Source organism: Alligator sinensis, unplaced genomic scaffold (genome assembly GCF_000455745.1).
Source record: "Alligator sinensis unplaced genomic scaffold, ASM45574v1 scaffold628_2, whole genome shotgun sequence".
Classification (NCBI taxonomy): Eukaryota; Metazoa; Chordata; order Crocodylia; family Alligatoridae; genus Alligator; species Alligator sinensis.
This window is the reverse complement of record NW_005841833.1, coordinates 597,630-623,572: the sequence shown is the minus strand read 5'-3', so window position 1 is coordinate 623,572 and position 25,943 is coordinate 597,630. Positions and strand designations below refer to the sequence as shown.

The 25,943-nt window shown below is 46.3% G+C and overlaps 1 protein-coding gene and 2 non-coding genes across 3 annotated transcripts in view; 1 reads left to right on the top strand and 2 right to left on the bottom strand.

Annotated features, from left to right (window-relative positions):
* Nucleotides 1-1,017: 1,017 nt before the first annotated feature.
* Nucleotides 1,018-1,089, bottom strand: TRNAD-GUC. The gene has a single exon. It is a non-coding gene; the product is annotated as a tRNA-Asp (tRNA).
* A 325-nt stretch (nucleotides 1,090-1,414) lies between these two features.
* On the top strand, nucleotides 1,415-1,486 carry TRNAA-UGC. Its single transcript has one exon. It is a non-coding gene; the product is annotated as a tRNA-Ala (tRNA).
* A 2,410-nt stretch (nucleotides 1,487-3,896) lies between these two features.
* DHX37 (DEAH-box helicase 37) overlaps nucleotides 3,897-25,943 on the bottom strand; it is a 24,741-nt gene continuing 2,694 nt past the window's right edge. Inside the window, exons 4-27 of the mRNA XM_025197791.1 lie at nucleotides 24,303-24,633; nucleotides 23,924-24,072; nucleotides 23,049-23,141; nucleotides 21,373-21,469; nucleotides 20,719-20,832; nucleotides 20,409-20,510; nucleotides 19,146-19,260; nucleotides 18,316-18,411; nucleotides 17,637-17,707; nucleotides 16,501-16,642; nucleotides 16,130-16,206; nucleotides 15,244-15,476; nucleotides 14,083-14,194; nucleotides 13,193-13,299; nucleotides 11,783-11,971; nucleotides 10,707-10,831; nucleotides 10,216-10,332; nucleotides 9,789-9,961; nucleotides 9,294-9,408; nucleotides 8,346-8,483; nucleotides 7,940-8,034; nucleotides 7,764-7,837; nucleotides 6,581-6,678; nucleotides 3,897-4,924 (exon numbers count right to left, since the gene is read on the bottom strand). Of these exons, the coding sequence (XP_025053576.1) occupies nucleotides 4,842-4,924; nucleotides 6,581-6,678; nucleotides 7,764-7,837; nucleotides 7,940-8,034; nucleotides 8,346-8,483; nucleotides 9,294-9,408; nucleotides 9,789-9,961; nucleotides 10,216-10,332; nucleotides 10,707-10,831; nucleotides 11,783-11,971; nucleotides 13,193-13,299; nucleotides 14,083-14,194; nucleotides 15,244-15,476; nucleotides 16,130-16,206; nucleotides 16,501-16,642; nucleotides 17,637-17,707; nucleotides 18,316-18,411; nucleotides 19,146-19,260; nucleotides 20,409-20,510; nucleotides 20,719-20,832; nucleotides 21,373-21,469; nucleotides 23,049-23,141; nucleotides 23,924-24,072; nucleotides 24,303-24,633 (3,046 nt within the window). The 3' untranslated portion in view covers nucleotides 3,897-4,841. The remainder of the gene's footprint in view (nucleotides 4,925-6,580; nucleotides 6,679-7,763; nucleotides 7,838-7,939; nucleotides 8,035-8,345; nucleotides 8,484-9,293; nucleotides 9,409-9,788; nucleotides 9,962-10,215; nucleotides 10,333-10,706; nucleotides 10,832-11,782; nucleotides 11,972-13,192; nucleotides 13,300-14,082; nucleotides 14,195-15,243; nucleotides 15,477-16,129; nucleotides 16,207-16,500; nucleotides 16,643-17,636; nucleotides 17,708-18,315; nucleotides 18,412-19,145; nucleotides 19,261-20,408; nucleotides 20,511-20,718; nucleotides 20,833-21,372; nucleotides 21,470-23,048; nucleotides 23,142-23,923; nucleotides 24,073-24,302; nucleotides 24,634-25,943) is intronic.

The following is a 25,943-nucleotide window of genomic DNA, read 5'->3' as shown; positions in this document are numbered from 1 at the left end:
GAGGCCAACCCATTAAATCGTACTACTGAGGAATGAAACCATATTTTGGTATTCGGCTTCTCGGAATTCTAGGATTGTAAGTATATTATGAAAAATAACAGTATTGATTCAAATTTAACTTTTAGTTGTAATTGTAGTTGTTTTTGTAACACTAATTCTTATAGCATTGTTTGGGAAGGAAGTGCATTTGGAGCATTGTTTCTGATATATGTAATTATTGTGTTTTTAATGTTTGTGGTGTTTCTTAAAGCTAAGCAGTGTTATATACGTAGCAAAGAGTTTTAAAATAAAATTGTGTTGTATGAATTAAGTGTGTAATCATTGTGAAATCGTGCAATCAGCTAACTACTCCCCCAGCCAGTGCATCAAAACGAATCAGTAAATTGTGTGGGATTTTCTCTATTCCATAACCCACTAGAGACAATGTGGCCTCTGGCTCTGCCCATGCACGCCAGCACACCTCCACGGACCCTGCAGCTTCAAACACCGCTGCCTCCAGCACTGGAGCTTTGTGGCCTAGCATGCTGCTTTTCTTTCTCACCATGAAGAGGACAGGCTGATTGCATGCCAGCAAGGAGGGATGCTGCTGGGATCTTCATAGCAAGCCTGTCCTCCCTCTGCACACCCTGCCCCATCCTGCTTTGCTGCTGCATGTCTCGGGCACCAGAACAGGCCCTTGGCAGCAGGGAGGGCTCTGCAGAGATCACCCCGGGGATCCTTGCAAGGTCTCGTGTCCAGCTGCAGAGTGCGAGCGCTGCCGTGGGCACGAGTTTTGCAGGGTGCAGGTTATGCAGGTGGGCAGGCCACGTGCGCCCGCTGTGCTCGCTTGCTGGAGCCTTCCCAGGTGGCTTCAAGGCAAATGCACCCCTTGAAAAGCTACACAGTGGGTCCTTAAATAAATCCAGGTCTAAGGAGCTTCTGTGCCAAGGCTGCAGCTTGCAAGGAAGAGCTGAGCTCTCCTCCCCCGTGCAAGAAGTGAGGACCAGCTGGGGTAGGAGGAAAAAAACATCTTGCAGCCTCCCCGTCGGGGAATCGAACCCCGGTCTCCCGCGTGACAGGCGGGGATACTTACCACTATACTAACGAGGAGTGGCTGGGAGCAGCGTCCCTGGGCTGCACTTTGGCAGTGGGCACCGCTTGCTCCCAGCAATTGCTGTGGCTAGGATTGCTAACCCCTGGGCTGCAGCACCCTTCCCCTTCCCCTTCCTCCAGCCCATGCCCCCGGGGGTGCCCCGGCAGGCAGGCAGGCAGGCAGGCAAGGGGTGCAAGCTGCTGCAAGGAGCAGGCTGGCAGTGTATGCACCAGCCGCACAGTGCAGCGCGGAGGCAGGCTTGGGGAGCAAATGACTCTCACTGCTCCTGGGAGGAGCGCAGGTCGGCCATGTCCCTCCTCTTTGCAGGGCTTCTTGCAGCCAGGGGATGTAGCTCAGTGGTAGAGCGCATGCTTTGCATGTATGAGGCCCCGGGTTCAATCCCCGGCATCTCCACTTTTTTTTTTTTGGTTTTCTTCCTCTCCATAGCAGCCAAGCCCAGACTTCTCCTCCCAGCCCTTCCCCCCCTGCTGGGAGGTGCTGCTTTTTTAGTTCTTCCCAGCCCCAGTGCACACAGGGATGGGCACAGTTGCTAGGCTCTAGCAGCTCCCAACCTCCCCTTTCCTGGAGGGAAGCTGATGCAAAAGGACTGCAACAAACGCTCACGCGTGGCCTTGCCCCTCCGAGGGCTGCGCTGTGGCCCCCAGGGAAAGCGGTGTTAAAAAACACTTGCAAGTGCTGGAAGGAATCTGTTCTACGCAGGGTTAAAAGGGCTACGGTGCATTGCCCGCGTGAAAATAAGGCCCTGCTCAGGCTCCTAGATTTCCAAACTCCTCTGGGCTAAGGGCAGCTGAACACAGATGAAGTTAGCAGATCTGTGGCCCATGGGCATGTCTACACGTGCATTTATGCTGGCTTAAATTTACTGCACAGTAAATGATTGTGCAGCAAGCAGGAATAGGCCACTGTCTAAACGTGCAGGAGTTCAAGCGCATTAACACTGTGGAGGGACTGACTTGGGACTAGGGTGGTCATCATAGAGGACGTTTCGGTTTTCTGCTTCTCTGGCCTCTATCCATACGAAACCCGACGCCTTTATGTCCTCTATTGTGCTCTTCAAGAGAATATTGTTTTCAAGAAAAAAAAAAAGAGGGCATAAAGACATTGGGGTTTGTATCAATATTGGACAACTGGACTGACCTCTATGATGGCCACCTTACTTACTTTGGACTAAAGCCAGACCCGAGTCAGTCCACACCCACACACGCGTGCACACACACACACACGAGTGTTACTGTGCAGTAACGCATCTATACATGTGTTACTGCACAGTAACTAATTGGGTGTAAATTTGATGCCTGAATGATGCAGGTATCAAATTTACTCAAGTTGGCATAAGTTGCCACATTCACTGCACAGTACAGGTGTGCACATGTAGACCCCCCCCACCCCGTGCAGTAATTTTGATTATTGCACAGTAAATGTGCACATGTAAATGTGCCCTATTAGGGGGAAATCAAGCTCTTAGGGCCCGTCCAGCACTAGGCCTGACCCTGGAGCTTTTCATGAGAGTATGAGCTGCTCCCCATCTCCCATTTCCAAGATTTGCTGAGGGGTCTAACACCAGCAGCCAGCGCGAATTTAGTAGCAAGAACTGCCGGCGTAGGGGACTGGAAAGGGAAGGGCAGGCGCTTGCCACAGGTTAGCTTCCTAGGTGTAACGCTCCTGCACTAAGGCTCCAGCTCCTCCGCCCAATGGTCCTTTCAAGGATTAATTGCACATGGATTTGCCGAGCAGCACCACACAATGCCAGCACGGCACTTGCAGACCACAGCTCCACAACCAGGATTAAGAGTGCTGCTTGGGGATTAGATGTAAAGCACTGAGCTCGATTATAGCCATCTCACTGAATGTGGTACCTTCAGCATATACTCTGCACAAGTGACATCAAGTGTTTCCGAGGTGACTGGGCTTAGCAAGTTTCCTGATTTTTTGTCTTACTCAAATACCAGTTTGATGATAGCAGGTAGGGCATGGAAGATTAGCTGCAAGATATCACCTGACACTTTACTTGCCAATTTATCCCAGAAAATAAATAATAAAAAACAGACAAGCTATTCTTCCCTCTTTTCCAGGCAAGGTTTTTCCCTTTCATAAAAACTGTAGGGGGAAAAAAAAAAAAAAATGTACAGACTGCATAAATAAAGCTGCAAATCAATGTAAAGGTTTCTGGCAAAAGGAACTTGAAGGATACAAAACATATTTCAGTCAATTCAACTGACTTTGGCAATACTGAGGAAGTGTTTCATTGAATCAGTAAGGCTTCATATTTTTCTTGCCTTACATGAACTAGGCATAGTACTTTGCCAACTTTTGCACAACTCAAACCAGGCCGTTGCATAGAGAATTATAAGTTTATTTCACAAAATCACCTTCCACCATGTAAACATATTTTACATTTTTTTACAATGTTTAAAATACTTTTCAGCAACTATTTTGCTTATAAATTAAGTATTGTGTCCATGGATCCCAAGATCAAAAACCCCCTTTTATCTCCTGTAGCGCCGTATGCCTGCAAGGATACATAACTGAACAGAGATCCCTAAACAAGTAGCATCAGTTTTCTTACAGCTCTGGAGCAGGGGAGTTAGGGGCCCAGGCTCTGAACCAGACTTGAAATGCTGGAGGCTGCAAGGGAGAGAGGAAGAGTGGGGAAAGCCCAGCAGACCCAGTTCAATCTGCTTTCAGCCTCCACTCTGGTGCTGTGCGGCACAGGATGCTGGGCATCTCTAGTTTAATATGGGCTCTTTACTTGCCTAGGCAAGGAAATCAGGGCACCTTTTGCAAGGTTTTAGGAATGTTAATCTTTTTTTTTTTTTTTTTAAAGATTAGATTATAAGAACAGGCTTATTTTAGCCCACGCCTTTTCCTGCCAGCATTACTTTTCAAAGACAGTTTCTCACTGCATAAAATTCCAGTGAGCGATTGCATACACCCCCCCCAAAAAACAGGAAGAGCACCAGTGGGATTATTGGCAAGGTACCATTGTGTCAAATGGGAGAGCGCAGCTCCCAGAGCAGTCATGGAAGTCTTTGCCCAGAGCAGCAATACGCAACCAAGGCATGTCAGAGAAGACGTAAGGATTTTGTTCTCCCTTGGGGAAGGGCAAACATCTTGCAACACATTACAGCAGCCAGTTGCAGGGGTGGGGGGAAAAAAAAAAGATGAAGAAACAGATGAGGCAAGAAGGGGCAAAAAAAAAAAAAAAAAAAAAAAAAAAAAAAGGAAGGAAGGAAGGAGTTTCTAGGCACTCTGATCCCAGAGCAAATTCCCACAGTGAACACAATGCTAGGAACATGAAGAAGCTGCATGTTCATGTGAGTCTTGACCTGCAGTCGTATGTACTGGGAACACTGTGGGTTTGCATTACATCCTCACAGTAGCACAGAAAACATTTTTCTTGCCCAGAACAAGAACTCTACATCCACGCGACTAATGTAGTCTAAGAGAAGTTTGTCTGGGGAAAAAAAAATCTATTAAATACAATGGATACAATTATCCAGAAAGGGAATAAATATTACTAAACGTTCCATCCAAACAACTGGAAAGATATTTGAAAAAGAGGGTTTTTAACAAAGGTGGGTAATGACAAGTAGCATTTTGTGAAAACAAACAGTTCACTTGTCCTTCATTAAGAAACCATTTTTTTTAAGCAGAGAGATTTCTTTTCCTTCAGTCTTCCTAGCGAAAGCCAGTTCTCAACAGGCATGGGAGAGAGGGATGACGCCTGCGGAAGAGAAATCCTGACAGTTCACTGCGTGACAGGGGGCCAGTTCTTGGCTACTTCGTCGTGCATAACTTCTGGGATCCACTGGCAATATGCAGATAGCAAATCTGAAACAGAAAGGCGAGTTATTGGAAGGCAGAGACGGCTAACTGGGGGAAAAGGCTCCCCTGGGAGGAAGAGGCAGGCTGAGTTTCAACACGCTTTCTAGTTCACTGGGTGCAAGCTGGATTTTTTTTGGTTCCTTCAGCACATTTTGTCCTCACGCACAACACCAAATGGGAGACTCCTTTGCTTTCATTCGATATTAAAAGTTCAGAGATAGAGAAAGTTTTCCACTCAGGAAAGGTACAGCTGAAGGTGTCGGTGTGTCCCTCTTGATTAGCAACAGCTCGTTCTTTGAGGTACCTTGGAGCCTGCGAGAAGATGCTGATGCATGTGTGTAGCGCACTGACTTGGATGGGGATACCGGGTGCTTCTAGGGAAGCATGTGTATTTGCAGATTTAGGTCCTACAAATGAACAGGAATGTAGGGCCTACGCAAAAGACTGGCAAACAGGAACCTCTGGTCCTCTACTCAATTTCCCTAGTAGTAAAAAGAGGGGAAACCCTTAGGCACAGGAGTGTTATGAAGATTAGTGCTTTGCAAGCCTTCTCAAAATGTAAATGCACTAACAAACATGCAAGTTTTATGCAAGTGAATAGTGGGAATTCCACCAGGAATTAATTCTTGCTCCTGGCTGCACCTGGGACATAAAATGCTGCAAATCTGATACTGTTATAAATAAACATCCCTAGCACAGGATATTCCCCCTGCCGTTGCTGACATCCTGCCTGCAAAGCCTACTCATCTTTCACAAAGCCAAACTCTACTTTGGGCAAAATTACAAAAGAAAGCCTTTTCACAACATTACGGGGCCCATTGATTTCTCACTGCTGGGCAACTGATGGTTCAGGTGTTGAATGAAGGTGTTCTTAAATATCCTGTGGGAAGCTTATGCAAGCACTTGGAGCTGTTTGGAGAGGGCAGCGATGCTAAGTCAATGGGACTCCCATTGTAACTGGGTGTTCACAACAAGCAGCGTAGCTAAATTCCTAGCTTGCAGGAATGGCATCTCCATGCGCAAGGCCTTTTTAAACCTTTATGGTTCTGTGCACATTCTGCAAGGCAAAGATATGTCAGAGGATGTTACTCAAACCTTTGGGGCACGGCCCGAGATAAGGAACTGTTGAACTGTCATGAGAAATTGGTTAAGTAGGAAACAGCGTCAGAATGTGATTGGGTAAGGTGACACTAAGTCCTAACTAGGTCCAACGGGACAGTTATGTACACACACACGAGCAAGAAAGGAGTCATTAGAGCAATGCAGGACTCCCTAAGAAAGGCACAGCCATGCATCTAATACAGAGCAAAATAGACAACCTGCCTCTGGGTAAATGCTCTGCTAACCCTTATAGCTTTTAACTGGAAAAAAAAGAAAAAATAGAAGAGGATAATGCATTATTCTAAAATCCTATCAAATAAAGCTGCTTTACTTAAGGATGTTTGCAAGTTAGTGTATTCCTCCAGGTAACAAAGATGCCAGTTCTCAGGGCTCCTCTCAGCCAGTCTCATGGAAACACCCAAACCACGGCACAATCTAAATGAAGGCAAGTGTTTTCAGGCCCATCTGGTCCTTGAAAGTTTTAAATTAGCTCCGTCAAACTGCCTGGCAGCCCTCACTTAAAGAACTCAGTTGCCACACCCCAGCACATCAGACACTTACACTTGGGATTTTTCTTCCAAGCAGCCAGCAAGGCATCCCGGCAGTCTGCATTTTCGGACACAAGAGCCTGCAGAAGAGTTTCTGTCCGGGGTTGAAGCCTGCAGAGATTCCAAAATAAAGATCCAATGTAATCCATCCAGCAGGGTGACAGATGCAGCTCCCTGAAAGCTTTTGGGGTAGCATTTGGAAAGTGTTTCCTAGTAATATTCTTATGAGGCCAACTGTAGATGCAAGAGACAGCCCCCAAGGGAAAAGGCCACCATCTGCTTGAAATTCAATCGGTGCCAGCAAGCCAAATGGAAGCAGTTTCAGGTCCTACACTTGCCAGTTTGTCAATTATTATAATTACACCTGTAATGAGAGGAACTCACACCCATAACAGATCACACTGACTGGCCCTGGGGAACTGAACTGGCACAAGGCACTACAGAAGAGCTAAGTGAATGGGACAAATCCACCAGGCTCCTACAGCCATAGCAGCCTTAGAGCTCAGGACGGTATCTAACACAGGGATCTAGTAATCTGCCATTTGCCTAACAGGATTGTGGCACCTGAACCATGTGATAACGCCCACTGAGAGAGACAGGGCATTGGGGGCTGGATCTACAGTCTGACCCAGGTAGGCAATCCCCATATTGCACAGGTAAAAGCATTTCAGCCACTTGTGATGCTTAACTGCATCCCCCCAGCTAAGGAAAATGCCTTGGCATTTACTTCCACGGTGCGGCTGATACACGATACACAACTTAAGGGGCATCAGGATTTTTAGGGAAACTCAGGAGCTCATTTGTCAGTTCTTGAGATGCAACATCCCACAAATCCTTTCGGAGCCAAAGGAAGGGAAAAAGTCCACCTGGAACTTCTACTCGGTTGGAGGAATGCAAATGGCACAAGCTGCCTGACCTGTAAAGAAGCTAAATGCTGAGCCACAACAGTTCCTGCCAATACTTATACATGAGAGCAAGTTCACTCCTCCTAAATAAAACTCATTGGAATTACTGTGATCATCACCCGCGTGAGTAAATGTTTACAAGACCCTGAAAAACACAACCGATTCCTTTTGTTGAAGGTCACTGGCCTTTGCTTTGCTGAATCAGTTTGCCACTAACAACTCCCCTACACATTCCAAGGGGCGATCACCTGATTAGGTGATAAATTTAATCTGCTGCTTTTCAGAACTTACTTGGACCAGGTCTTCAGCATTGTGAGCGAACTGGAGAGCAAACAGCGGCTGTACGAGCCCAGCTTTTTAACAACCTAGAAGAGCAAATATTTAGCATTCATGATGAGCTTGCTGCAAGAGGGGAAAATTCAGCTCTCTCCTGCAAGGGGAACCAACGCAAGTGGCAATACGCTTACCTTCCCTTCCAAAAAAAACCTAGCAAAGTATTTGTAGCGATCTAGGCCCTCTGGGTAATCGACTTCCACAGCAGGAAGTTGCCAGCCAACTCGATCTGCAAACACAGGTCACAGTGGGTCTCATGGAGACTCCAAGAGAGAGATTATGTATCAGACGTGATGGACTTGGAGACACAGACAGCTTGTTACGGTGATACTTGGATCATGCTAGGAGTCTGCACCAACACAACCAAACCCAACAGAACTACACGGGCCAACCATCAAGCTGACTGGATGTATAAAACCAAAGACCAGCTGTACGCAGACTGCAGTACTGACAGTCTCAACAGAAACAAGGAACAGTTTACAGGAGACGCTGGCACACAGCGCAGCTAACTCACAACATACAACGCTTCCAGGTACTTACAGAAGACGCTTGGCCGGTGGCATTTGATTTTGCCTGTCTCAGGGCAGTAGGACGGAGGAGGATACTCCATTGGTTTCCCAAAGTGACAGTAGGGAGGGAGGAGGACGGGGATCCATTCAGGTTCAATGGCCGAAACACCTTTGGAGGGGAGACGCACAGAAACAAATGAAGCATTTCCACAAAGAACAACCTACCCATTTCATATTTATGGGGTCACAATTTAAAATGAATCTTGAACCTAGGGCATCCTTTCTAGCCAGGATGCAGGTTACCCCAGGGCCCTTTTAGTTCACAAGCCCCCAAAGGACCTACAGATAGAAAGGGATGGGGAAAAGGTCTCCACGGCCCAAGCCTTGCTCTCCTGCTCCAGTGCATTTTGTTGGGGGGAAGGAAGGAATAGTTTAATCTCACTAGGCCTGCTTTTCTCCGACTGGATTCTCATAAGTGGTTGTCAGCCATTCGGTCCAACTCTTTCGGCCATCTGGCTCTGTTAACTCCCTCCTCCCCGCTCATGAATGTCAGGAAGAAGGGGGGGGAAAAACCCCATCTCCCACATGGGTATCATTTTCTCAGGTCAATTTGGTGCCAGCTCTAGAAAATGAAAGAACATAAAATTGCCTGAAGGGGACAGCTCCAAGATACTGCTAACAAAGCGAGTAGCAGCAATCACCTTCACCACTGCTACACGTAAGAGGGCAAGAGCCACTAAGAGTGAGCAGTCCCAGGGGCCATCTCCAGCTGGTCACAGCCAGCCTGTAACATTTTTTTTTTTTTTTTTTAAAGAGAGAAATCAGAGGATGCCTCCATCAATACCTGCCCTGAGCAGGCAGCCTTGCTTCATAAATCCCAAAAGGCACATGGGGTTAATGCAAGGGCACTGGTTAGCCGGTCCTTCTGCTCAGACCTGTTGCAAACCTTATTCGAAGAGAAGGGGAAGAGCAATTTTACCTTTCATGTACATTTTTGTAGTCTCAACAATCTCCTGATACACCACAAACTCTGGTAGCTGCTTGAAAAGAACTGAATTTGGGTGGATGAAGACTGGGTCATCGAGGAGAGGAGTCTTAAAGAAAACAAGGGGATTCAAGATAAATGAGAGAAGGGTGAAGAGGCAGCAAATGCGCACGCTTAAAGACTCTGTAAGGCTGCCAAACCTTATACTTCTTCCCTGAGCTGGTGGTGATTTCTGAGGAGACCATGGTCTTCTGCATCGCCGCCCTCCAAAGCACACCATAAATATCTGCCAATGAAGCTTCCCAACCCCTCCATGAGATATCACAGGAATTATCCCTGCATTATAAGTGAGAAAGTGCAGCCTGCATTCACTGAGGCTGGGGCAGGTCTGAAGGGATTGTGTTTAAGGCCATGCTCCACACAGAAGCATATTTGTGGCTCGTGTTCTTAGGGGAGGATAGGGCTGGTCAAGTTAAGCCATTTATTTACCTTGTAGGCATTTTTCCACTTCTCATCCAGAAGCTCCTCTGCCTGGATCCTTCGGGCAATGTGATCCCCCAGCCCCGCCAACACGATCTGTCTCAAATAGGTCACCTGGGCTGCTGTCGGGGGCTTCATCTTTGGATCAACATAGAGGCCAGCATCGGGGCAGACTGAGTTCACTGAGGAAAGACAACACCCATTAAAGGTCTCTCGAGATTGGAAAAGAAAGGGTGTAACCGAGCACCACCGCTCATCTGCTGCTCCCTGCAGACAGGCAAGGCCCGGCTTCCTCTGAAAAGGCTTGGACACTCGCCCCGCTAGCTGATTAAATTGGCTGAGGCATATACCAACAGACACTGCCAAGGAGGCAGCTAGCAGCATCCAACAGTAGGCAAAGGCTGCAGCAGAAAATAACCCCAGGCAAAGCTCTCACCTGCTGTTGTCAGCTGCCCTCGCAAGCGCCGGATTTCCACCATGGCTTTGTATCGGAGCCCGTTAGTTTCGCAGAACTGTGGTGTGCAGCCTGCGTACTCGCAGGCCCCCACGGCCCCTGGAAGAGAGAAGCAACTCAGCAGGAGAAGAGCAAAGTTTTTGCAACAATTGAGCTTGCCCATCTGTATCTGCTGAAATGCACTGGGTTGGTGACTGCTTTGGGAATGGGGACAGGTAAAGATAACAGCCAGGCCTGGTCATTTCTACCTGTTCAGGTTCATTTACTGGCTGCGAGCATTTAGAATCAGGCTGAAGGACAACCGGACGGGCGTATCGACAGGGACAATCCCAGCATGGTTAAGGGATGAGCTAGAGGACTCTGCTGCCACGAAGAGGAAGTAGCCCTTGGCTAAACAGCACTCCCCTCCATCCTTCCACCCCCACACCATCCTGAGCCCTTTAGCTTTGCACATGCTGTGACACAAAAAATACCTAGCATCACCATGAGATCTCCTAGCTTTTGAGAAGCTCCTTGTCCTGCCCAGATCCTCTGCATCTGCACAACTCTCGCTCTCTTCCCCTTGAGCTTCTCCGTCTCTTCTTCACTTACAGCTGGTCTAAAGCAAAAGCACAATCAATGCCCAAAGCACCAAAGCAGCCATGTACAAGCAACACTGCATGGTCCCTTCCCTTCTAATGCTGCAGGCAGACAGAAGACCTATTGGGTTGCAAATGAAGCCTCTTGGTAGCACATAAAAGCCCATATAAACTTGGAAAATGAAAGAGGGCACAGAAGGTGACTGCCTCAGACTCAGTCTAAATACCTGAGACTAGAGAGAGGAAAAGTACGACCCTAATGCTCCAGTGGTAGTTCTACTGCATAGCAGACTGAGCCTGAATGCCATTTCCAGGGAGGAAAAGATTAGGTATGCTCCTGCTGAGGGAGCCAGTACTGCATCCTACCAGGAGATCCTCCCATCAGAACAAGGCATCCAGGGAAATCGCAGGATTACAGATTAGGAGACGCCTTCTCCCCACCTATGTTGGATATGGCAGTCTGGCAGATGAGACTAGAAGGGCAAAATCCAAATCTGAGTGAGGGTGTTTAAAAAGCCAAGCCAGTACTGGGAAGGCCACGCAACTAGTCAACTCTGCACTCATCCCATTCAACCCAGCAGGACTTCCCTCTCCTTCATGCAGGTTTCCCAACTTCATGTTGCTGGGAGACTGGCTATGGATGGCATTTATCTGTCGGCTGCAGTTTAGTTTAGTATTGGCCACTTTGCCTCTGTTAACGCTAATCCCATCAGGCACAGAACATGGAGGACACTGGTATTTTGCCATTACTTTCAGTTGCATTTACTGGAACAAGGTTTATAGGATCACTGCTACCGAAAGTGCATAACTGGTTAACAAGACACACTAAGCAGCTCTCTGCTTTCCAGGTCATTTCCCAGCACAGCCAGCACCCCTGCTTTTGGCTGGTTTTCCAGAATGCAACACACAGACACACTTTAAATGGCAGCTGGTTCTAAGGGAGCCTCCCCTTGCCAAGCTAAGGAGCTCACCTGTCAAACTCCTCAAAGAGCTCTCGCACAGTCATTGCAGACACTATGGTGATGGTGTACGGCAGACAGTCGTACTGCTTGCTTAAAGCAAGCATCTTCGCATAGCGCGGAGCCACGGGAAAGGAGGCCATTACTGTGCCCAAGGGACTAATTGGACAACTCAGCTTTGCTTTCTGCAGCTCTTTCAGTCTGGAAAAGAGGGAAACCGAGCCATGAGATGTAATGAATTTCCCCTGTGAACAAGCCTTAATGCAAATGCTTACTAGGCATCTGCTCCCCCCCGCAAGACTCATACTTCTTCCTCTTTTCATTTGTGCACCCAATTCATTCCTCTCTCCCCACCTCCAACATCTAGGGACCTCAGAGTGACAGGGCAGATCACTCCTACAGCCCATTTATCCCTGGAGGTCTCAGACTGCTGGCCATGCTACCAGCTGGTCTCTGCCCGCTGGCACCAGAAATTACACTGAAAACCACTTTGGTTCACTGAGGTTAGCATGTTAACACTTCTTCTGTGACAAGTTCAAGTCACTACCAGACAGCTAAATTCAAACAGTATTTTATGACCGATTTAGACAAACTTGCAAGCAAAAAAAATGCATTGGATTTTGATCACCCTCTTGTTTTGTGGCCAGTCTGCAACAGGACACACAGATAACAGTACATTATTTTATCGTGGCCTGTTTATTTTTTCCAACTGAAATAAACTACTCTTATTCTAGAACAAGAGCGGCTGCACACACATGTACTGAAACAACATAAGGACTAAATTAAAATGAGACACTTATTTTGCTGAGAGAGCCGGGTTCCTACCCCACATCACACCGCTGCACTATCAGATCCTCAGTTTCATTTTTTGTATTTCCGGGCATATAACATCACAAGGTGTAGGAAGGCCTCTGAACCTTGTGACCCGAGATTTCAGCGACGCCTAAAGTGTTCCCTTCTCTGTGGTAATGCCCACTTGAGTTTGGACACCATTTCCCGGATCCAAGGTGCAGCAGACATATAAGAAAGGAGGAGCAAAAACCAAGCCCTTGCAATGCGAACCAGCAAGAGCTCACAGGGTTTTATTTGCCTCAGCTTTGCTGTCTACCCTCTCACCACTGGCTGGCCAACTTGCCAGAAGAACTGCTGTTCATGCAGTGCTCTGCTGCCTGAGCTAGCATTTTTGAAGGCAAAGGAAGTGCAAGAAACCCTGGGAGGTAGCCTGGTGCACAGCCCTGGTATGCCCTTGGGATCACTGAGAAAAGCCCCAGGGCAGAAGACAGAACAGGACACAAGCAAAGCTCTGCCTTATATACAAGAGGAGGTAGAGAGAGAAGCCACTGAATCCCACTCCTCCCCACAGCTGTGCACTGCAGGGAGTGAATACTATGGAGGAAGTCATGAGGGACCCCAGGCACGTACCTTCCTGTCTTGGGGGGCTCCTGTAAGGCTCCGAGCGCTATCAGCAGCTCTTCAGCTGCCACCAGTGCATCTGTCGGAGGCGGTGTTGGGAAGGGGAAGTTGACTGTCTAAGAGCACAGCAAGAACAATTTCAATTAATATACAACCATAAGTACAGCAGGAGGGAAGGGTGAGAGCAAAGGAGAAGCCCAGAACTTGGGATTTCATTCCTGACTGCATGACTTCAGACAGGCTGCTCTGAGGCCCAACATTCAGCAGCACTCTGTGCTCATACCCCCCTGTTTAAGGCAATGAGATGCTGGGGTGCTCGGGACCCCTGGAAATTAAGTCCTTACGTTGTGTGCATCTCAGTTAACTCTTTCTCCTTTATAAACTGGGGATATTATTCTCAAATGAGTGTTGAAAGGCTGAGACCTGAGATGTTAACATCCATGTGCACACATAGCTAGAGCTTTTGCTGCTCCTGTTGCAGAAGGGGTGATCTCAATTATTCCTTATAAAACCCTTTCCCTCCCCCTTTTTCAAACCCAAGGAGCTTGCTTGCCCAAGTGTTTGTCTCCAAGAATGCTGATGGCAGAGCTGAGAATTCAAACAAGTAGAGATGGGACTGTAAAGTTCATTGAGAAGATCTGATGCAATTCACTGCAAGATCAGAGCGGAAAGAAAACCAAGCCCTGGGACTGTGAGTTGGCACTAACGCAGCTCATTTCTATTAGAAAGCATCCTGTAGGCTCCTAACATGCAAAAAAAGGTCAGCCTTCTGTTTATTTCTGGTGCCAAGTAGCAGATAGTTAAAGCATACTTTAAAGCAAACTTATGCTTTAAAATATGCTTTAACTACTTTAACTAAAGTTAGTTAAAACATACTTAAAACCAGCTTGACACTTTACCTTCTCTATGTTTAATGATTTCATCTGTAGAATCAAATCTTCCACAGGTCGCCTTGTGATTTCTGGAGGAGAAAACTTCTCAAAATCCCCGAAGACCGCTGAGGAATACAACCTGGTAAAATACAAACGCTGCTTAAAGAGCTAGATGAAATGTGACCTCGCAAGGTCCAAGCAAAGGTGACAGCAAAGGCAAATGAAAATAGCTTTGGGGTTGTTATTTTTTATTGTGCCAGGTTTAAAACAATACAAAACCAGTACATTTCAAAAGATTTTATTATAAAGGAACCTTGAAACCTGGTATCTAAAATTCCAAGAAAGTACTCAGTCGCCAGGCATAAAATACTAGTAAAATATTGTTAAATGGTAACTTCACTCAAGTATTAATAATGATTAATAGCAAATATTAATAGATAGTTCTCAATGAATACAGCAGCAGTAATGAACCATGCGAGAACATCAGTCTGTCTGTCCTGTACTGAACTCTGTCCTTACCCACCCAGTGCATTCAGGTATTTCATGTAATACCCAGCAGAGAGCCCCTGGAAGCTGCTATGCTGGGTCTGATTCAGCTGGCTAACATTAAGACACAAGAGGACTGCTGTCTGCACTCGGAAGCGGTGAGCCATACAGATGGCCTGTGGCTTAGTGGCTACAGCTCTACAGTGCAACACCTGCAACTAGTTCAGATCCTCCCACTGAAGGATCAATTCTTTAGCTGGAGGCAGCCAAAGTGCTGCAATTAGCAAACCGTGCCTCCTTCACAGAACTAACTGGCTTATGAGCCTCTTCTCAGCTGCAGAAACAGAGTAGGTGGAAGGGAGTTCCAGGGATGTGGAAGGCTTTCCAGGAGATAAGCCTCTAAAGACTTAAAACCCTGCAATCTCTTCCCCCTGTCGGCATTACCTAGGGTCTACCTTCAAGCCAGTCCCTTCTGTTTTCAAGAGAAGTGTTTGTTGCCTGGTATCACATGGCATTTTGATGCCCTGCAGAAGACACTCATCCTGAACCAGTTAAGCGCATGTGATTTGCATAGGAGGGGCTGTCAGATGCACAGCAACCAGGCCTGGGCTCTTCCTTTCCATTTGGCTCCATAACATCAAACGGCTTTTGCCTGCAGAGCTCTCTTTTGTGGAGACCCTATGGAGGAAGCAGTTGCCTAACCTGTAACAGTGGCCTGGTTCTGTCCGGCCCGCACGCCCTGCCCTCTGGTTTGCAGATGCCTGAGATGTCCAGGTGACCCGGAAAGATGAAACGCCAGTCGCTTTGTCGTAGAAGCGCTTCTTGACTTTTCCACAGTCGACCACATACTTAATGCCGGGGATGGTCAGAGATGTTTCAGCCACGTTGGTTGCTACGATGCACAGTCTCGTTCCAGGTGGTGGGGGTCTGAACACCTGCAGCAAGCACAGTTTAACAAGTGAAACGCACCACTCATAAAAAAAATCAAACCACTGCAATGGCCTGTGGTGTGTAGATGAGCCACTAACTTCTTTGTGCTCCATAGCAGAGGGAGAAATCTTTTCTTCTGGTATCAGGTTGGAAGTGCTGCTGCCATCACTTTAGGATGGGATTCTGGAAGACCCCAGTGGTGGGGGTGTGGGCGTATACATACACATATTTAATATGTTATAGTATGTCTTATCCAGCACAATGGGCGCAGGCATCTTGCATGTCTCCTAATGCACTGGGGTCGGGTAATTATTTCAGGTGGAGGGCCACTTACTGAGTTTTGGCAAGCCATGGAGGGCCACATGACAGGCAGCCAGAGGCAGATAAATATTAATTTTCTAAAATTTTTAGGGGTCCCGCGGGCAAGATAGAATGGCCTGGCAGGCCCCATCCAGCCTATGGGCCGCATTTCACCCACCCCTGACTACAGTGACACCCAAAACATGCTCCTCCTCCAACGTGAACTGTTCTATCAGCCTGCCCCCAGCAAGATATTCCAAGCTGCAAACTTTGGCAAACAAAGAAAACATACGGCTGCACATACTCTGTACCGACACACTGGTAACAGTTCCCGATCCCATGACCAATAAAACTTTACCTTGGCTTGTTTTTCTGGTGCTAGCAAAGAGTAGAGCGGGAGCACATAGAGTGGAAGGGAAGAATCAGATTTCTCACCTGCGAGGGAACAAAACAGTATTTTGAAAAATACAGAAAGCAAACTCTCAGGACTTCATTCCCAGCAGCGTCTACATTAACTAAACTAGTAGATAACAGTAAGTATAAGGAAGAGAGAGGCAGAACATGTAAAATGTGTTTCTTCTACAGCTGCCATCAGAAATCCATTAAAAATAACTACTTTGACTGCTTAGACCCAAGGCTGTAGATTAATTAAAAAACTACAAGCAGAGTTTCACATTCTCAAAAACAAATTTGCTCCAGACATATGATTTGCATTTCAAAGCATCAGACCTTCCTCCATTTCATCATCTCCCAAATCTAGGTCATGATCAGAGCCCGCAATGTCCTCATCATCAGTTTCAGCTTCTCTATCCTCATCTCCTTCATCCACTGGCATGACAGAATAGCTGTCCAGATCTATTTTTGGTAGTGTCTGAGGAAGAAAGGAAGGAAAGCCATTAAACTTTTCTAGGTTTAAATATCCCTATTAGCACAACACACACTGAAAGCATTTACCACCCGATTCCAAAAGCAGCTCTAAGCGCAGACCCTAGACTTGCGCCAGTTTCAGAATGAGGGATCAAGCAGCAAGCAATTCCATTTGCAATATGTGTCAGGAACATCAATTTAGCATCCATAACCTCCAGGACCCAGGGAGATAAGGGAGCTATATGTTACTAAAAGCATTCTGTGTCAAATTATGTTTTGCATTTAAGGTTTTGCCCTATTCCCAAAAGCTGCACTTCAGGTACCCTTATGCTTTCAGAGTCTAACACCCCAGTGCAGTGTTGATCACAGAACTTGGTGATCTTTGGCAATGATAGTCACATAGCACCAGTCCATTTAGTCCTCACCCAGGGCCAAGGAGAAATAAGCACAGAAAGAATCGTGGAGCCAGCATGTCCAAAGTACCTGCCATTAAAGCTTCAATGAGTTAGTGATTAATGGAAATCCCTGCTGAGGAGATAATGACGCCTTCTCACTCAGACACCACCTTGTAGTTGCAAATCCCAATCAAAACGGGATAGGATTTCTTTTGGGGGTTTTTTTGTTACCTAGGAGATGGCCATGTGAATGACAAGCTCCTTAGTAAATCAGACCAAAGAATTAAACTAATTAAAAAAAAATCAATTTGAAAATATTCTATTCTCCTGTGTGATGGACAAATGAAAGCTAAAATTAGTATTCCCCAGTTCAGGGAATAAAATAAACTGTGCATTTAGACCACTGATCTCAAGTGTCAGGCTGAGCAGGAGGATTATTTTAGGATGGTATCTAGCCAAGTGACAGTGTTGTAACATGAAAGCACAGAGTGATGTTACATGAAAGCACAGAGAACATGAAGCTACACAAGCTGTAATGCCCTGCAGGGAGGTACCCGCTCCTCCTTCCTGCCTCTTGGCACAGTTCTGGATTGCACGCATTACCATAGTTTTCTTCCGTCTGGATTTCTTAAATCTGCTGATTTCCTCAACAGTGTCTTCCTTATCTCCATCTCCTGCAAGGAGATAAGTGAAATCAACCTTACTGGAATACCAGAAGCACACGCTGCTCTACAGAGTCCACAGCATGAAATCACAGCTGTACAAGTTGCTCAGCCTTTGAAATGTTGAAGCACTAAAGCAGCCAGCCCCAGGAGGAGGAGGAGGCTGTTCACCATGCTTCTTAACATTAAGGAATCGCAGCACCCCAGTAACTAGGATGGCAGTCCTGTGCTCTGAGAACATGAGCTTGGAGATGAAGGGGAAGGTTCACTTGCTGCATCAGGAGAGGATCTGGATTTTCCATTATGGAATGCCACTATGCTTAAAAGATCAAAAATTTGCCACTTGGCACCTTCACCAATAATTCAATGCAAAGGTGAACCAGGTGAAATGCAATGGAGCCCAGGCGAACTGGGGGAGGGGACTGTACACAAAGCAGGAGAACCTTCTACCTGAATTTATTTAGTGCAAGCTGGGCCATAACAATCCTGCTCAACATTTCCCAACCCCCAAAGTTTTAGTTTTTCTAATGGAAAAAAAATCACTACTTTACAACAATGAGCAAACTCTTGTCTGTAACAATGAACGTTTAAAAAGGGAGCTGCCACTTCTCTAGAGTTACCTTCAACTTTGTTTTTACGGAACGGAAAGGCTTTTCTTAGCCGTCTACAGAGTGAGTGCACTTCTGCTTGGCCGGTTAAGAACGCCAGAATCCCTCCTGCAAGAGAACAAGTCACGCTCAGTCAAATACCGGTCATTTCAGAAGGGAAACCCCACACATTATCGAGTCAAGTATGTCACAACTGTAACAGAATGTGGGACACACTACTTGGCGACGTGAGAGCATTTAACTAGCCCTTACCGCTCTGAGAAAGCATGAGAAAGAGAACAGTGTATAACAGAAAGGCCTACAATTCTGCTTGCAAGAAAAAGTACGTGAGATAGTACTACAGGATTCATTTTTACATAACATTCAAGTCACTGCACCCAAATGAGGCAGTGATGCTCGACCTCTGACCTGCGGGCCAGATCCGGCTCATGGAACGGTGTCATCCAGTCCATGGGATACTCCACAGGCCTGGAAATTTGGTGGCGGGGGAGTGGTGGCAGCGCTAATTGCTTCCAAAGCGGCAGCATTTAATATTGCCGCTGCCACCAAATTGCCAGACCCATGGGGAACCCCGCAATCTAGATGATCCCACTGGCATGCAGTTGCTCTGCTGCTGGATCCAGCCCATCAGGGTCAGACCAGCGTGTAGGATTGCACTCGTGCAACAACCCCATGTGCCAACAGCAAGGGCAGGATCTGGGCCACAGACTGGCCCCCACACCACTCCTTTGGCTCATGGGGGCCCAGATAAGGTTGAGCACCAGTGGTTTGCAGCCCTCTGGCACACATTTGAAAAATTAAAAGCATTTGAGACGCTGAAGAGTTCTCAGCAACCATCTTACCTGGGGGTAACATTCGGTGGATTTTACAGACCTTTCGGAAACACTCCCCGCTGTAGTCATCAAATGGAGTTCTCTTGTTGAAATGCACGGTCACAGGGAACTGCCTGGCATCTACCTAGAGGGGAATCACACCAGGAAGCAGACTGCATTTTACATCTGCAGCACAAGCTGGGGGTCAGCCTGCAGGTCAGCGAGAATGAGAAAGCTCTTGGCAATAGTCTTTCCTATTGTTTAAACATGTTACCACGCTACACAGGACAAGCTTACGGTCTAGTTTCTTCATTGTTTTATTTGCCTGGGTAATCCTTTTGCCAAGAGAATTGCCAAAACTGGTTTGGCTCCCAGAAGATGGGAAGTTCCCTATGACCAATCTGCTGGTCTTGTCCCCTAAGGTTTAAGCCTATTTCCAACCACAGAGGTTTTTTAAGTTCAAACAGGATCACCCCGGTGAGTGAAGACCTCTTTTTCCACAATGCCCATCTAAAGGATAAAAGCCTTACAATTTTCATTCTGATACAGCCACCACACTTAGTGCAGACAGAAGAACTGGTAATTATTAAACACCCACACTTGATACAAACAGCATCACGGTAACATAAATGGATTTTAAACACCAAATGAGGCATCCTCACTGCAGACAGCAACGCGGTGCAGAGAAACCCAAACTAAGCTGTAAGTAAAGTACCTCCAGGGCCAGAAGCAATCTAACCTCCACCAGAACAAAGCTTGAGGCTGGCTAATATACTTGAAAGCTGCTAACTGTTCACCATCATCAGTGTTAGCACAGCTCTGAGTAACACATGAACTGCTTTAGCAGAGTTTCACAGGGGTCCCAAGAAGGGCAGACAAATCCTTACCAGCTCCTACCATGCCAAGGGACAACAGAGCAATAGAAAGGGACAACCCAAGTCAGCTACTTAAAATCCAACGGGCTTTTCAGATTGTTTGGTACCTAATTTTGAGGGTTATTAGTGGACTGTTTTCTACATTGTAACCTGCAGCATTCACATAGCTGTCCTGGATTTTTTAGCACAAAAAGTAAGTAATACACCTAGGTTAAAAAAAAAAAAAAAAAAAAAAAAAATCTAAGTAGGAGCGCAGCTCAGAGTTGCTGCTGAAATTATTAAAAAAACCCTAAAAAACTAGCCGAGAGAACTGTCAGTAAAGGCACCAAAAGGTAAAATACCACAGTGATAAAGAAAGCTTTAGTCACGCTCCATTAATCACATGCAGGACCAAGTACCTGCATTGGTTGAAAGTTACCTGTATAACAGGAGGGGGGGCAGAAAACAATCTCTTGTTCTCCGTGAAGTCCTCAACACGAAGAGTGGCAGACATAACAATCAGCTTCATCGGTTGCCTTTTCTGCGGGAACAACCACTTGTATGAGTTTATGTAGCACCGTGCACCAACCCACTGCCACAAGAGGTGTCACCTACAGGTCCCCGCCACCCCGCAACCACAGTCTCAAAGCTGAAGGAGGCGTGATCTCATGGTAAATGAGTAAGAACACAACAGAAACGGACCCACTTCTAACACTAAGGATTTTTGCAGTCACTTCTGCTTTTCCTACCTTCTCGCGAAGGGGCACGATGCGAGACAAGAGCCCGATCAGGATGTCCGTGTACACGCTTCTTTCGTGGGCTTCATCAATAATGATGACTTTGTACCTTGAGAGCAAGAAATCCTAAAGATAAAGAGGGAGAATCTGAGTCAACCAAGTCGTGTAGTCACCAAGTCAAAACTCAGCCAGGGGCATCGCTAAATTAAGTCTGGGCCAATTGGTTTACGTGGCACTTAGAACTGAAGTGGATACTTAAACTGTCTGCATCGCTGTAATCTCATGTATTTATCCCCACCACCTCAGTTCACAGAGGGGTGAAGTGACTTGTCTACACTCACACAACAGGTAGCAGAGCAGGGACCTGAGTTGAACCATTCCCCAAATCTAGGCTAAGTGACTCAACTTCCAAACCAGTCTTCCTCTAAGTACTGACATGCCTACCCAGAAAAGCCTATGGCAGCTTAACCAGGAACCATTCCTTCAGTAAGCAGAGAGAATCGCAGAAGAAAAATCCTCCAAAATACCACTTAACAGCTGAAAGGGAGTCTTGTTTCAGAAGGGGCTGTGTGCCGGCAAGTGCTAAAAAGGAATGCACGGAGTCTCTACTCTCTCTCTAACAAAGCAAAATACCTTTTGTTTTATTTCAGTGAGAAAGCAACTTACCTTCTGAATTTCTTTCAGGAGCACACCGTCTGTCATGAACTTGATTTTGGTTTCATCTGTAACGTTTCCTTCATAACGTATCTGATATGAAACCTCCCTGCAGGGGTAATATCAGAAGTATGCCAACAAAACTACACTCTGCAAAAACTACTACAGGTCAGATGGAAAAACCAGGGGAAGGAAAGGACATGCAGAGTTCACTCTGCAATACGGACGCACCAATAAAGATTTTCTTGGCCAATACCAATACACAATTATTAACTAGCTATAGCAACTGATACCAATCCAATAACCGATTTACAGGATTGCAGCCAGCAAGCGTGGAAATCAGCGCCCTGCAGGTAAGGGGCATGGGGGTGCAGATCGAGGTCCCCACAGGGAGGGAGGGAAGGGCAGGGCCAGAGGCTGGGGGCCCTGCCCAGCTAGGGCAGTGAATGGGACCCTGGAGCTGGGGCAGGAACTGGGATGGAGCTGTGGGCAACTCATCCAGGGGGTGTGGGGAGGGAGGGCAGCTCCCTACTGCTGCACACACCCCTGGGGGAGGCACGTGCCACCCCGGATTTGTGCACAGGGTGGATGCAGGCTGCCCGCTGTGGGCTCGGGGCCGGAGGTGGTGACAGCCTCTTCCCAGTGGGGGGACTGGGCCTGGGCTGGGCCCAGAGCGGGACTGGCTCAGCTGTGTGGGGCGGGTGGGCAGCAGTGCTGGGAGGGGTGGCTACAGTGGGGAGCGGACTAAGGTGAATTTTAGGGTGGCTACAGCTCTCCCAAGTGCCACCCCTGCTCAGGGCACTCTGCTCTACTACCTTTCCCTTGAGTGCCCCGACTATGGGGTAGGCACAGGATGTGTGGCCAGTGCACAGCTCCCAAGGAAAAGGCAACAGAGCAGAGAGCCCCGAGCAGAGGCGGTGCTGGGAGGGGGCAATTACCACCCAAAATTCGCCTTAGTGCCCCCCATAGCCACCCCTCCCAGTGCTGTCACTGCCTGTCCGGCCCATGCACCTGATTCTGCCCCGCTCCTGCCCACTCTGAGCCCAGCCCCAGCCCAGTCTCCCCACCGGGAAGAAGCTGGCACCATCTCTGGCCCCAAGTCCACAACAGGCAGTCTGCGTCTGGCCCGCACACAAATTCATGCTGCGGCTATGCACATGCACACAGTGTCCAGGGGCCCCAGCCAGAAAACATATTATGTTTATCGGTACATCATTGGCTACACCACCCAAAAAAAGGCAATACCCGATAATGTTCATTTTCCTTAAATCAGGGCTGATCTTATATGCGACTGATATATCAGTGAACTTACAGTCTGCAACTGAGTTATGGCTTGACACCATAGCAGCACCCCCCACAACTGTCCAAGTCTCTGATCCTCAGACACGCTAAAAGCCTGATACAAGTAGTGCTTTTTTAAGACACTGGGATTCACCATGACTTCACTTTCAATTGGCCCACCGTTATGAGACGCCTGCTCTCATACTCCCAAAGCTCAATTGCTTCCCCTTCCCATGTCCCAGAAAATGTCCCTACACTTTATCTCTGGGATGAGAAGCAGAGCAGACTATTACAAAATAACATCCCCCCCACCCCTTCCACTCAGCAGCATGCATGCACTCACTAGGGAGATGATGGGCTTTTGCTGTTTCTGACATTCCTGGTTGGGTCTTGAGCTTCATTCTTACCTGTGGGACAAGTTCATTTCCTTGGCAACCCGCTGCGACATGGACACTGCGGCAACACGCCGGGGTTCGGTGATGCCAATGATGCCGTTAGAACTATGACAGAGGATAAAAGCTTTTTAGAGACACATCTAGAGAAGAGGACAATGGTAAGAGTGGAGGCCATATTCACAGGCTTTCAGTTATTGTGTGCAAAGGAGGAAGGGACACAGCTATTCAACACTGTTAATATATATACCCAACTATCTACATGTATAAACACATCACGCGAGCATTTTTTTCCAAAGCAGCTGCCTGGCCTGTCCATCACAGAGCCTCCTTACTTTGCCCCCAGTGTTCCCTGAATAACCCCTTATCAAGCTGGTTACTTCAGGAAGGAAACCTGGGTGAGGGATGGATGGACCACTGAAGAAACCAGATGCATTGTGTCATTGAAGGAGATTCACCTTTTCGGGTGGGCTGCCTGAGCATCTAATTAGGGGAAGTAGCATCAGGGAGCCCTGCAGATAAATCGATGGCCATTCTACAAGGGATATGCAGGGTCTTTTGCAGGTAAACCTCTACCTATTTGCTTTCCCCAAAGTCAGCCTAAATGGGTGACACTGGCAAGCACTATAGCTCTATTATAAAAAATAAAAATGGCAAAGATTAAAATAAAGCAATATTTTAAAGCATTTTAAATAATTTATCTGAAGGGATTTCTATGAAAACCACAGCCTCTCTCCTTTGAGTTTAATTCATTTCTACTTAACGTGGGCATTGCTACTCAAGGGCATGTCTTAAGTGGCGAACAAAATCTGAAAACAGAAGACAAGAATGATTTAGTTTTAGTTCAATTTTTCTAATGAAACTGTTTCAGTATAAGAACAGCATCCTACCTGGCATAGCCAGCTTCATATAGAAACTGAGGCACTTGAGTGGTTTTACCACTCCCGGTTTCTCCACATATGATGACAATAGGATTCTCATTAATGGCTTCCATGATAACTTGTTCTTCTGCTAGGATGGGAAGTTTTAGCCTGGCTTCCTGTTCAACACAGAAAAAAAATACACATTATACGTTCATTTTTTGGGCACGCTGTGATTCAGTGCAACAGACACCAGATGCAGCATAATGAAGAACTCAAAGCCAGTTACTAACTGAGCCAGGTGAGCAACACAAGCCTACACTTAAGTGTCTGTGATGAACTAGTTTGATGGAAAAGGTCAGGCTAACTTTAGCACCTGTTCACCCACTTATTGTTCTGAATCACTAACCTGCATCTCAGGAGACCGATCCACAGGGATAAAAACTGCAGGCTTGGAAGATGGCTTTGGACGAGCTCTCTGAGGAGGTGGGACTTGGGGGACAGTTGGTTTATTATTTGCTGGTATCTGACTGACTTCATCTGGCTGGACAACGTCCAAGTGACTGGTGTCCATCTTCACAAGTTCTTCTTTATGTTCATCTTCATCTTCCTGAGACCTCACAGAGGCATCAGACTCTTCCTGATCCTCCACTCCTGGGTCCAGCCTGCGCCTTTTTTTATTGGCACCACTAATGCTACTAATCTTCCCTGGACATGCAGCCCCTGGTTCTTCTACTGTCCTGAAATAACACATTTACATACATCTTCTGATCAGAAACCTCAGGGAAAGATGTTAAACAAAGTCAAAGACCATTAAACTGCAACAACTCACTTTCTTGCTAACTCACCACAACTAGGAATAGCCTGACTCAGCATAATTTATGAATTTAGAAATAATCTGTATAGTAACACACAGGAAAAGGAGGATGGATATGAAATTAAATTTTACCATTGAATTAGATCATTTTTTTCCTTTTTATAATTAAGCTCATGATATGTTAAGTGGATGTTTAACCTCATTTAAGCTGCATTAAAAACATCCACTTAACATCATTTAAGTTGCATTAAAAAAGCAAATAGAAATAATATTCAACCAATCCAAGTTTGCTCCTAAAGTTTTAAAGAACGTCAAACAACAGAACTTATGCGAGTCAATGGCTAAATCCTGGAACTGAAGCACCGCATCAACTTTTGATACTGGTAGCCTCTTCTGCAGATGTATCAAAAATATTTTTCTCGTTTCACTTTGTTCAACTTGTTCAATGAATTAACTAGCTCAAAGTTAAGAAACCAATTGCGGGATGGGGAATAAAGCAGTAAAGCCTTCTCTCCTCTTCCAAGCTATAAATAAAAATGGAGAGAGGATGAGCCTGTCCTAGTTCTAAAGAACTGGAAGGACACAGTGATCCCACTTTAGGTCTTTAACTGCCGGCACTTCCTTTGGTTTCGGGTATCTCCTTTAACAGATTAATCCGATTTAAAATACAAAGCACGTTTTCAAAAGTGTCGTTTCTTTATATATCCAGCACTTTGAAGCTAGTTTCATTTAATATGTCATTTTAAAATGGTGTTTTTGTGCACTATAATTGAGTTCCTATCTCCATCCAAACACAGCTTGACAGAAATCAGGAATAATAATTTAAAAAAAATATATTCCCCAACTAGTAAATAAGAAATGTATCAGTCTCCATTCCCTAACATATATAGAAAAGTAAATTTAAGATTTGGAATGATATAAAAGAAAACTGTAATTTAATCATGTCATGTGCTTTATCATTTAAATATTAACAAGCATATTTAGACATAATGTATCTTCCTAATAGGAAAAAAAAATCAGTCTGAAATTAGGGCAACAGAAGGAAATCACTGTCTCTTTATGAAAATGATTAAAAAGCTAAAGCGCAAAACAAAGTTAAAAACTGCGTATTTAAATCGACCTCTCTTATTAGCAAGGCAATTATTTAGAGTGGAAGAGCACCCGGGTGCTGTAAAGAGACTGCAAAGCAAATGATATGTTTGATTAGAGGCAGCAGCAGGGATAAGGGGGCCA